The sequence below is a fragment of the Brachyhypopomus gauderio genome, chromosome 5 (assembly GCF_052324685.1).
Source record: "Brachyhypopomus gauderio isolate BG-103 chromosome 5, BGAUD_0.2, whole genome shotgun sequence".
Taxonomy (NCBI): domain Eukaryota; kingdom Metazoa; phylum Chordata; class Actinopteri; order Gymnotiformes; family Hypopomidae; genus Brachyhypopomus; species Brachyhypopomus gauderio.
The window spans coordinates 31,143,885-31,157,103 of NC_135215.1; the positions used below are offsets into that span (position 1 = coordinate 31,143,885).

Consider the following 13,219-nt stretch of genomic DNA (forward strand, 5'->3'; position numbering starts at 1 on the left):
TAAAAAATTTCCTGGGGCTTTAAGAGAGTTATTTGATTCAGATATAGACTGGGAGGTTACATTATGCCTACAGTTTTATTTGTGAATTTAGAAATAAAATAGATAATTTCTGAAATGTGTTTTAGCAGTACTGTAGTACAGTTCTGTAGTACTGTATGTTTTGAATACTGTAGTAATCGAATGTGTGAATCGATTAATACTATTGATTCAGGAAGCATCCAGCCATTGGGACACACCTCACACACGCACACACACACACACACACACACACACATACTTGTTTATGTGAAAAGTCAGGACACCTGAAAATAACCTACAAAATGGGTACATGCCTTTCTGAGGGGTCTAGCAATGAGATGAAAACAGTTTTGCATTGCAAAAAATACACACATCAAGCCCATCTGTTGAGATCTTCTCCAACTTGTTTCTTTAAGACACCTGAAATTTCACAGCATTCTTAGGACATTTTCAAGTTTTAGTGAAAACCCAGGACATGATAACACATACATTCAATTTTCTTGTTCAAACCACCATAGTAAGGACATAATGAAAAGTGGGGACATTACCGTGCATATATTTCTTGCATTCTATATAAATATAACAGTAATTTTTTACTGTTCACCAACATATTGAAAAGCCAAGAGCAAATTTCTTGAAAGGTGTCCAACAAATTTGCTGACACATTAGAGTAAAGATGCATGAGCAAACTGACTGGGCAGATGCAAATTTAAAAACAAAAACAAAACCCTTGCCTTCAAAATAAAGTGTAGTTTTGTTTTGGGTAGCTATTGGTCACACGTTTACTTTTGACTTCTAATTTATTAACAATCTGAGCTGGGCTGGTCAAAAATAGAGAGCCGGATGTGGTCCGCGGGCCATACAGTGCCCAGGTCTGGCATATATTGAGGATGTTACAGTGGCTTTGGTTCCCAGAATTTGTATAATAAAAGGTGACAACATATCAGAATGCAAAAATGTGACAAAGCATACTGTGGTAATGAGCTTCTTTACTTTACAGTTAAAATTTCAGATTTCTTCAAATCATTTTACAAACAGAATTTGAGATTAACACTTGTCACATACAACAAGGAAATACTGCTTTTAATAGCATAACAATAACGATTTTTTAACATAAGAATAGATAACTGCCACAATAAAAAATACACTTTTAAAAAGGTAAATTCATGAATGTAAGACAAAAATCACACCTATATCATCCCCTACACCACCCCTACATCATCTAGATCACTCCAACAACCTTACATTAAAAAGTACATACACTTTAAAAAGCCAGTAAATTCATGAATGTCAAAAATCCCTACACCATCCGCATCACCCCATATTTCTCTACATCACCCTTACATCATCTATATCCTCTACATCGCCCCTACGTCCTTTAAACCACTCCTACGGCCTCTACATCAATTTTACTTGGTTTGACTTTTTTTATGTAGTAATTCTGTTTTTAATAGAAAATTTCACTGCAGTCCAGTCTCTTGCTTGAAGTGCCACAGGTTACGATATTAGGCAAGAAACGCACTCCTTTTTCCCTGGCAGTTGACAAGTTATGATAAATTTCATCAAGTGTCTCTCAATGGCCAGAATTTGAGATTAACACTTGTCACATACAAGGAAATACTGCTTTAAATAGCACATGGGTTAAAGCAAGAAATTTTCATTTGACTGAAAAATTTTTCCTGGCAAAAGACAATGCCAGCAATTACTGAAAATGTGGTGTAGTTGGGACACGGCCTCTTTTGCTTAATTCTACACAATAAACACATTTATAAAGTATATTTATCTAAACAGCCTGTGTAAGAAGAGAAGAGAGAATGAACACCTGAGCAATAAATGTACATAAATGTGTATTTAATGGGAGTTATCTGGGGGTCCTCTTCCAGAAAATTATTTAAAGATCAAGTCAAATTTAGTGAATCCTGGTGAGAGGTATGAAGCTCTCGTTTTTATCAGATTCACCATCGCAAAAACATAAGCCGTAAGATTACATGCTTTAAGTAGGTATGTTACAAAAAATTTAACACCACTGGATAGAGCTTTTAAATACAAACAGAACAACACCATCCATGTTAAGCCTGGTTTAAGCCTTTATACTTGACGCAGCACGAGTGGCGTGAGCAGCGCGAGGGTCCGCACGCCGAAAATGACGTAATCGCGGTGACTCCACCCGTGCGCGAGAGCCTCGCAGTCGTGCACCTCTCGAATTTTGTAACTTCGCGCGCACAGCGCTTCAGCGCAGTGAACCAAGTCATGTTTGCCGGGTTCATACACCTTTATAAGGTGGAATTAAAGCACTTGTACGTCACTTTCAAGGTCCATTTCAACGCGTTCTCAACGTTAAATTTAAGTTAAATATTTAAACATATACTCGAAATGATTCGAAATAATTCGCTTTTTATCACATTATTTAATGGTGGTTTATTTTCAAAACGCCCAATCTTAACGACTTCACGTTCTCTCATGTTTCGTCCTGGAATTACAAGAGGCTCGTATTTGTTAACGTAATAACTGTTCAGTCAGACAGATATTTGTTGTGAAACGAAGTAGTTACATTTTCAAGCATTTTAAAGTACTTTAGCCTAAATTCCAGCACTAATGCAACATTACAATTGGTCAGGTAAATGTTCATTCCACTGTTTTTGAGGGGTGTTTCTTTATACTACCACATATTGCTTCGGTCTACACTGCAAAAAGAATGTGACGCAGCAAGTAGCCTCCGCCGTTCGCGCAGGTGTACAAAGTCGCGCGCTACGATCACGCCAGGCAGGAGGGGGGTAAAAACTTTTCTACGTAACATCCGCAAATCTGAAGGCGGAATGAACCGCAAGTCAATCAAATGACACCGCCGTCATCCATCTAGCGCTGATGAGCGCCAGTGAGAATCATATCTCGGCCACAAAACAGATAGCACGCGCGTGTGTTGTTTATTATGATTTGACGGATTTTTTCCCCAAAAAAATCAAATGACGGAAATCCGTCGTAGTGACGGAGAACTTTAACCCATGAAATAGCATAACAATAACGATTTTTTATAACTGCCACAATAAAAAATACACTTTTAAAAAAGTTAATTCATGAAGGTAAGACAAAAATCACACCTATATCATCCCCTACACCACCCCTACATCATCTAGATCACTCCAACAACCTTACATTAAAAAGTACATACACTTTAAAAAGCCAGTAAATTCATGAATGTCAAAAATCCCTACACCATCCGCATCACCCCATATTTCTCTACATCACCTTTACATCATCTATATCCTCTACATCGCCCCTACGTCCTTTAAACCACTCCTACGGCCTCTACATCAATTTTACTTGGTTTGACTTTTTTTATGTAGTAATTCTGTTTTTAATAGAAAATTTCACTGCAGTCCAGTCTCTTGCTTGAAGTGCCACAGGTTACGATATTAGGCAAGAAACGCACTCCTTTTTCCCTGGCAGTTGACAAGTTATGATAAATTTCATCAAGTGTCTCTCAATGGCCAGAATTTGAGATTAACACTTGTCACATACAAGGAAATACTGCTTTAAATAGCATAACAATAACGATTTTTTATAACTGCCACAATAAAAAATACACTTTTAAAAAAGTTAATTCATGAAGGTAAGACAAAAATCACCCCTACATCATCCTCTACACCGCCCCTACATCATCTATATCACTCTAACAACCTTACATAAAAAAATACGTACACTTTAAAAAGCCAGTAAATTCATGAACAACAAAAATCCCTACACCCTCTGCATCAGCCCTAAGTCCACTACATGTTCCTCTACATCACACTTACATCATCCTCCATTTCGCACCTACCTTCTCTATACCCCTACGTCCTTTATATCATCCTCTACACCAGCCCTACGTCCTTTATATCATCCTCTACACCAGCCCTACGTCCTTTATATCATCATCTACACCAGCCCTACGTCCTTTATATCATCCTCTACACCAGCCCTACGTCCTTTATATCATCCTCTACACCAGCCCTACGTCCTTATATATCATCCTCTACACCAGCCCTACGTCCTTATATATCATCCTCTACACCAGCCCTACGTCCTTTGTATCACGTATCACTCCTATATCCTTACAATAAAAAAATACATTTTAATACACGTTAAAAAGCCAGTAAATTCATGAATGTCAAAATTCTCTAAACCCTCTGCATCACCCCATATTTCTCTACATCACCCTTACATCATCTATATCCTCGATATCGCCCCTACATCCTTTAAACCACTCCTACGGCCTCTACATCAATTTTACTTGGTTTGACTTCTTTTTAATGTAGTAATTCTGTTTTTAATATAAAATTTCACTGCAGTCCAGTCTCTTGCTTGAAGTGCCACAGGTTCTGATAGTAGGCAAGAAACGCACTCCTTTTTCCCTGGCAGTTGACAAGTTCTGATAAATTTCATCAAGTGTCTCTCAATGGCCTGCACTTCTGATGCAGACCATGTCCTTTTCTTTCTTGGCACTGTGCAAATTGAGAAATACACATTAACAAGGAATTTAACAGACATCTATTGTTTAAAATAAAATTCTAGATCAGTTTAAGCTTTTCTTTTAAATGTTTGTGAGGCATTACATTCCAATGAAATAAAATAGTAATCATTCATTACTTTATGTGAGTTTAAAAGCAGTGTAATTAAACTAATATACCTTGTTTCAGTTGTCCTTGGGACAAAGGATCATTCCTTTCTGCTTTTCCCAAATTCTGATGGCAGCCTTGAGGTGTTAAAATATAAAATAGAATTAGGTTGGATATATTGAATACCATAGTATCTTGTAAGCAAATAAGCTACAACTTAGAACATGATCAGCATGAAGTAAAAGCAATACAATAACACATCATTGGAAAATTGAGCTCTTTATGCCTGCTGCTACCTGGTTATTATTTGTGCTGGTCAATTCTCAGCACAGAGTTGGTACTGACTTGATAGTGTATGTGGCACTGGTTTTGTGGTTCAATCACCGTGGTAACACAATGTGCCATCACAAATCACAAATAATTACAGTCAGTACTTCTAGAATGTCAGAATGCTGTTGACTGACTTTAGCTTCGGGACTAAAAGAGTGCTAATGCTGAGCTGGTCTGCAAACTCCACTCTAGGATTACAGTCTCCATTGTGCAACTGGGTTCTAGACTTCACTGAACATCAGACACTAGAGACACTCCACAACAGGTTATACCACTCCATCAATCTGAGCCTGGAGCCTGTATATCCTGCCTACCCATAACTGTCCCTAAACATCTTAGCATTTGGATCAAGTGATGAGAGAGCCTACTGTGAGGTGAGACAGCTAGACAAAAAGTTACAAGTATCACACACCCCTCTACTCATCAGCAGCACTACAGTGAGTGCTGAAGACCTCCCAGTCTATCTCTGGAATAACCGTCCTGCCACGACACAGAATGAAAAGCTGTACTGACTGAGAACAGCTCTAACCACTACTCTGTCCATCATACACTGTAAAAAGTTATATGGATAAATATATAAAAATCCATTTTCATTACTGGCACTGAGGATTGGTTTAACAATAAATAATTGGACTTATACACAGGGGCCATCATGGTCTGATGATGGGGAACTGGTCTTGTGACCGGAGGGTTGTGGGTTTGATTCCCAGGCCTGAGGCCAAGACTGAGGTACCCTTGAGCAAGGCACCTAACCCCAATCCCAACAAGAGATTATAGTTTTCTGGCCATAGTAGTGGACCACTCTGACTAGCACAGAGTCTTATTAGACACAGATGTGTGTAAAAACCCTAACAACACTCATAGCAGTACCACCATGTGGCTCCGCTGTGCTGAGAAGGATTCACTGACCAAATATATGCACTGCAATGGTCCTGTGTTCGGTAACTGAGTTGTGTAGTGGAGCGTTAAGGTAGGTGATCATTATAAAATGAGCAGTGACTGCAGGTTCAAAGAAATTGTATTGAGTAAACTAGTAAGCCAGTCTATATTCAAAAACAGATGCCAATAAGATTAAATTAATATTATTTTGTATACCGCTCAGAAAAATAAAGGGAACACTTATACAACACAATGTGACTCCAAGTCAACCACACTTCTTTTAAACCAATCTGTTCAGTTAGGAAGCAACACTGATCGTGAATCAATTTCACCTGCTGTTGTGCAAATGGAACTGAAAACAGGTAGAAATGAGAGGCAAATATCAAGACACCCCCCATAAAGGAGGTTCTGCAGGTGGAGACCACAGACCTTTTCTCTGTTCTCATCCTTTCTGGCTGATGTTTTGGTCACTTTGGCATTTTGTCAGTTCTCTCACCATAGAGGTAGTAGCATGATGTGGTGTCTACAATCCACAGAAGTTGCTCAGGTAGTGCAGATCATCCAGGATGGCACATCAATGTGAGCTGTGGCAAGAAGGTTTGCTGTGTCTGACAGCAGTGTCCAGAGCATGGAGCAGATACCAGGAGACAGGCCAGTACACCAGGAGACATGGAGGGGGCCTTAGAAGGGCAACAACCCAGCAGCAGGACCACTAACTCCTCCTTTGTGCAAGGAGGAACAGGAGGAGCAGTGCCAGAGCCCTGCAAAATGACCTCCAACAGGCCACTAATATCCATGTTTCTGTTCAAACTGTCAGAAACAGACACCATGAGGGAGGTATGAGGGCCTGATGTCCACAAGTGGGGCTTGTGCTTACAGCCCAACACCGTGCAGGGAGATTGGCATTTACCAGAGAACACCAAGATTCGAAGATTCACCGTTGGTGTCCTGTGCTCTTCACGGATGAGAGCAGATTCACAATGAGCACGTGACAGATGTGACACAGTCTGGAGACACCATGGAGAATGTTCTGCTGTCTGCAACGTCCTTCAGCATGACTGGTTTGGCAGTGGGTCAGGAATGGTGTGGGGAGGCATTTATTTGGAGGGCCGCACAAATGCTGCGGCCATTTTTCTCTGGTCGCACTGTCTAAGCGAAATCAGTGGTCGCAAACGCGTGGTAAAAAAAATCACTGTTTTCATCGGTTTGTAGGAGGTACTTCCCAGAGTTTTCCTAATATGACATAACTGAATGTCCACTTTCTCTCATCCCGTTAGAAGAATTCGCATTTTGCGCTTCTGTTTCTTTTTGACCCTGCTTGAATTTTAATTTCACGTTTGGACCATTCAAAAACATTGTGGAACTGTTCAAAAGATATTAATAGATAAGCAGACCGTTACATTATATTCTTCTTTATTGTTTCCTGAAGTTTTATCCCAGTCTGTACAGTTTAAGGTAGTTTTTTAAGGGTCCCAAGACAACGTGTTGGCCCGATGAACCATGATAACAGCGGGCACGGCCACATGCTAAAACTAGCGCACATTTCTTGATCACAAGATTTCCTTTCGTTTTAGGTTAATTGCATTAAAAAATAGGGCCAATTTAAATGTGAATATCTTTGGACTGACTTGATCAAATCTGACAATTGAGCTATGGACTGGCCTGCCTGTTCCCAGACCTGAATCTAATCGAGCACATTTGGGACATCATGTCTCATTCCATCCACCAACGCCATGTTGCACTACTGACTGTCCAGGAGTTGACTGACACTTTAATCCAGGTCTGAGAGGAGATTCCTCAGGAGAACATCTGCCGTCTCATCAGGAGCATGTCCAGGTGTTGTAGGGAGGTCATACAGGTACGTGGAGTCCACAAACACTACTGAACCTCATTTTAATTTGTCTTGAGGAATTTCCACTGAAGTTGGATCAGCTTGTCATTTGATTTTCCACTATGATTTTGAGTATAATTGCAAATCCAGACCTCCATGGGATAATTTTGATTTACATTTATCATTTTTTGTTATTTTGTTCCCAATGCATTCCACTATGTAATAAATAAAGATTTTCAACTGGAATATTTTATTCATTGAGATCTAGGATGTGCTCCCTTTATTTTTTGAGCAGTATACTTACAAAATAAACTACATACACAAAGGCCAAAACTCAGCTTACTGTGGTCTATTTTAACAATATGTTAACAAGTTAAAATTAAGTGCTTTTACCCCCCATGTTCAAATCAAAATGCAGTACTACAACCATCCTTAGAATTCTTACCTGAAGGTTCCTGATTTGTAGAAATTGCCTCTTCATTTTGTTCAGCATCACTAGACACATCTACTTCATCTAGCAAAATGACAACCATCATTTAGTAGATTACATAAACATGAGAATGTGTAACAATAGCTAAGGATACAAAAAACAAGACTGATCGGGTTAATTTATATCACTTACCCATGGGGTCAATCACGATATCATCCAGCTTAAGTCCATGAACCTCCTTCAGCTTCCCTTTCTCCATGGCAAGGAGAAGCTTACTCATTTTTGCCAACTGCAATGTGCTTTCTGGAAGACGATAGAAGTCCCGATGCACTCTGATATCATGGCCCATGAAGCTTGCCAGTTGATCCATCTCATGCTCCTTCAAATTTAAAACCGCTGACAATGTGGCAACTTGCTTACGCAACTGTGTAGAAGAAATGGCATCTGGATTTTTAGTGCCACTAGCGTTGGCATATTCTCGAATGCAGTCAGCCCCCCGATAACTTGTCAAAGCATTTGGCCGTGCAAAAAGGAAGCCATTCTCGGCAGGTACAAACTCTTGTCTCATTCTGATGAGAGCATCCAAAGAACTGACCATGTCAGGTGTCAGTAGAACTGGCACTTTTCTACCTCGCTTACCGCGAATTTCAACTCTTTCAAAATGGCTACAGAGTTTCTTTTCAAACTCACTAAGACCCAGGGCAATATCTTGCTGCAACTGCGTCTTCACTCGAGAGATATAATTTTTAAGTGGCATCTTAGAAACTTCACCCTCTCTCCTTCTGTTAAACAGAATGACCTGACTTAATGTCAGTTTGCAAAGAGTTGCATATCTTTTTGCATTGGGCTCTGCAAGCAAGGTACTCTTGGCATTCCTCTGCTCATTAGTTAAAAATGTGTGCAAATTCTTCACATCCTCAGTAAAGGGCAACACTTGGGGCTTGTTCCATTTGGCCTCAGTAAGAGTATTCAGTGCTGAAGATGAAACTACCTCATTCCATCTGGCTTCGTAGAGTCTTCTAAAGCTTTGGGCACTCTTTGCTGCCTGCTCTTGCCCAGAAATTAGTGCACTGCATTCTACACAAGAAGAAATTCTCATCAAGCTGTTGCCCAGCTTTAATGCCAATGAGGGTATTTTGTATGTATTTCCATGCTCATCATACCCTGCCACAGCTCTTACAGCTGCAATTACATGTGGAAAATTTGATGGTTTAATGAAGTCCTCCATGCATGATAGAGGAGTCAACTGTTTTGCTTTTAAAAGAAGTCGTGCAATCTCTCTCATTTTTTGTCTGATGTACTCATTTTTCCCTGGATTTGATTTTAGTCTATTGTACATTTGCTCTCCAAAAAGTATTATATACTTGTCTTGTCTCACAGCTGCTGAGATCTCATCCTGGGACATTTCACACACAATCTTCCAAAGACCTTCACTGACTTCAGAGGGGCATTGAAAACAGCTCTGAGACGCAACTCTTTTTCTCCCAGTTTTAGCAACTTGTTCTGGTTTCTGTGGGCAGATTTTTACATGTCTCCACAGTGATTTCCTGGAGTACAGACCGTGACAATGTGAACAATGTGTAAAATCTTGTGGATGTTTTAAGGTTTTGGGGCGGTTACATGCAACAATCTCTCCACTCCCCTTCTGCATGACCATGGCATTATGAGAGAAATTTCCTCTGTTTGTCAAGTGTCGTAATCTCACTCTTCTCTCTTTAGAATTTTTTGGGAAGCTAAAAGCCTTTGCCACTTCTGATTCATTGCTGTGTACAAACTCTAAGTGTCTGGAAATTTTAGAGTATGGCTTTTCACAGAAGTAACAAAACTGCTTTTTGTTATATCGCCAACTATTTTTAGAATTTGGCATTGATGCGACATATGTAGACTCATCATGAGCTGTGGATGATCTGCCAACGTTTTCATAGGATTCCTGTTCTAGTTGAGATTTAGGAAAGCTGATAATTTTCTTTTTGGGATAGGGCTTTGGAGAAGTGCTGTATTGCTTGCTGGAGAAGCTGCTCTCTGTGGAGCTATCACTTGTATCAGGTACATAGTCCACATCATCATAGTCAGTGTTGTCAGAACAATCCATGTCACTCGAAACCTATAAATAATTAAAAATGAAAATACTTGGATTTTAGTCACCAAAGCACCACATAACATTACATTTATTTTAGAACACAATAATGCAGTAAAATGTATATTTGGTAGCTATATAGTTTGTAAGAAAATACAGAAAACGGTTTTTTATGTAATTCAGTGATCGTTAACTGACTAAAGGACTCATACTGTTAATTATACCTGTATTACAATTGAACTGATTTACAAAGTACCTCTTCATTGTCTTCAATTGTCTTCTGTTTTGAGATAGAAATTGATGGGTTGTAACGTGATATTTTTGCCTGTGAAGGCTTAAATTCATCCAATACCTGTAGAAAAATGTACAAAAAATAATTAAATTGGCTTACCACATCTTTACATGTTAATCATTGGACTGAAGTTAGAAATAAGTCTAAACAAATTCGATAAATTCCATTGATTACTGCCAGAATTGAAAGTTCATTTCACATTATCCATGTAGTTTATTTGCACTAAAGGTCACTTAAGTATAAGAAAAATTGTATTTTGGAGGGGAAATGGCTAGTTACAAGAAAGTACGAGCACATCATGATTTCAGTGAGTTTGCCCTGGACCTAATAAAGGCTTATAACCCATAATGTAACTTGATTGTAAGGGTAACTTGATTGTAAGGAAAGGAAATAGGCAAAAAGCTAGATGAATACCAATTCTTAAGTATACAATAGTAAGGCAAAACCTCCAACTGACAAAATCAGGACGTTGATACACAGACTATCCATTCTGAAGTGGTGTAAAGTTAGGACGAAGGCCAAACACCTATTCTTAAGTATACAACAGTAAGACAAAATCTCCAACTGACAAAATCAGGACGTTGATACACAGAATGTTTATTCTGGAGTGGAGTAAAGTTAGGACACAAAGCTCTTTCTTAATTCGCAATGGTAAAAGAAACTCCAATGGACACATTCAGGACATTATTACTCACAATATCATGCGGAGGTGTACAGTTAGACCAAAACCCACACACTAGCAATTAGTGTTGTCAAAAAAATCGATATATCGATATGTATCGATACTGAACATTCTGAAACGGTACAATACTCGTTTCTCTTAAGTATCGATTCTTTTTACATAAAATGCGCTTTCGTTTGACCCACCCAAGCTGCCGTAATGCACAGGACAGTTTGTAATGCTAAAATGGCAGCTAAAGCAAACGCAGTGCTGTTGGATTCGAAGCAGATATAGATGGAAAACCGAAGGACATGAACAAACCAGTTTGCAAGCGGTGCTTTTGGAACATTTCAACGAAGGGCGCTAAAGCCTGGTTGAGTGACCACAGCGCTCGACTCCGCCCACCTCGCGTGAACGAGCGGTGGAGGCGTTTATACTTTCCGCTTTGCAGTGTTGTCCGAAACTATATGTGGTAGTATAAAATAAACACCCCTCAACAAAAGGGGAATTAGCATTTTAATGCTGCTTTGTGTTTCAGGTTTGAAAAGTGCTGGAATGTAGGCTAAAGTACTTGAAATGCTTGATATTGTAACTACTTCATTTCACAACAAATAGCTGTCTGACTGAACAGTGTGTATTACGTTAACAAATACGAGCCTCTTGTAATTCCAGGACGAAACATGAGAGAACGTGAAGACGTTAATCATGTTGGTGTTTAACTTTGATCATTGTATGTTCAGCGTTTGGTCCTTTCAATTAGATTTGTTTCGAGTTGTTTCGCAGATCATCCTATGTTTGGTTTTGTACTCTTTATTGAGTCAACGCGTTATTGTTTCCTGATGGTTCGTTAGTGAAGTTAGTTGATTTCGCCAGGTCTGTTTTGCGTTAGTCCGGTTTATTGTATTGTCCTTTTTGAATGCGTTTGTTTGTTTACTGTTTGTGTAATAACTCGTTCGTATTTTTGTATTCCTTGTCGTGTCTGAGAGGTGTTAGTTAACTAGTCTGTGTACTACTGTTCACTCAAGGAGTTTTACCATTGCATTCGCAGTATTTCGTTGTCTGAAGCTCCGAGTGTTAATGTAAATGAAATGCCTCGCCGTTCAAGAGCGATTCGAGCCGATCAGGTTAGGAGACGGGAGGAAACTCCTACCAATAAATCTGACTCTCAGCAGCATCTGTGTCCTTCTCCTAGTTCTTGCACGTTACATCCACCTTATAAAGGTGTATGAACCCTGCAAACATGGCGTTGTTCATTGCGCTGAAGCGCGGCACGCCCAAAGTTACAAAATTCGAGAGGTGCACGACCTCGCGTGCGCCGCGCTTCAGCGCGATGAACAAAGTTATGTTTGCAGGCAGTGTTGCCAGGTTCGCGGTTTTCATGCCAAATTGGGCTTGTTTGAAACTCCTTCCGCGGGTAAAAATTCTGGGGTCGCGGGGTGCGGTTTTTTGGGCTACTTTTGAGTTGGGCCACCGCGGGAGTTACAAGCGATATAATACTTAAATAGTGTCAATTTTAACCGCCCCGCTCAACAACTTACACTTCGCCAACCCCCCCGCTCAACAAATTACACTGACTTTGGGCTGGATATTTTTGTAGGACCTGGCAACCCTGTTTGCAGGGTTCATACACCTTGTGGAATTCAAACACTTGTATGTCACTTTCAAGATCCATTTCAATATTTCCCAGCACGAGCAAAGACACTTTGTCAGACGTTCAAAAGACGTCCACTGAAAAGCCAGAATGAAAGTTTTTGCGACGTCTTTTTTAAACGTCTTTTGACGTCTATTACTGTCGTTCAGTTTCAGTTTTTGCACGTTCACTGACATCCAATAAAGGTCCTAGTCAGACGTTCAGATAGAAAACTCGTCATAGATGTCCATGTTAAGTTAAGGTTAAGGTCCTAGTCACACTGTCAGATTTTGAACCAGTTTTGAACGTCCACCAGACATGCAAAATGGGTCTGGACTGACCGACGTGATACAGACATGATTTTAACGTCTTTCTGACGTTGGATGTTTGTTGGGATAAGTTAAGTTAAATATTTATACATATACTCGAAATTATTCGCTTTTTTTACCACATTATTTAATGGTGGTTTATTTTCA

The 13,219-nt window shown here is 39.6% G+C and overlaps 1 protein-coding gene across 1 annotated transcript in view; it reads right to left on the minus strand.

Moving 5' to 3' along the window:
• Positions 1–380: 380 nt before the first annotated feature.
• Positions 381–13,219, minus strand: part of LOC143513956 (uncharacterized) — a 50,281-nt gene continuing 37,442 nt past the window's right edge. Inside the window, exons 9-13 of the mRNA XM_077004637.1 lie at positions 10,417–10,512; positions 8,276–10,187; positions 8,099–8,167; positions 4,685–4,750; positions 381–4,499 (exon numbers count right to left, since the gene is read on the minus strand). Coding sequence (XP_076860752.1) covers positions 4,285–4,499; positions 4,685–4,750; positions 8,099–8,167; positions 8,276–10,187; positions 10,417–10,512 — 2,358 coding nt within the window. The 3' untranslated portion in view covers positions 381–4,284. The remainder of the gene's footprint in view (positions 4,500–4,684; positions 4,751–8,098; positions 8,168–8,275; positions 10,188–10,416; positions 10,513–13,219) is intronic.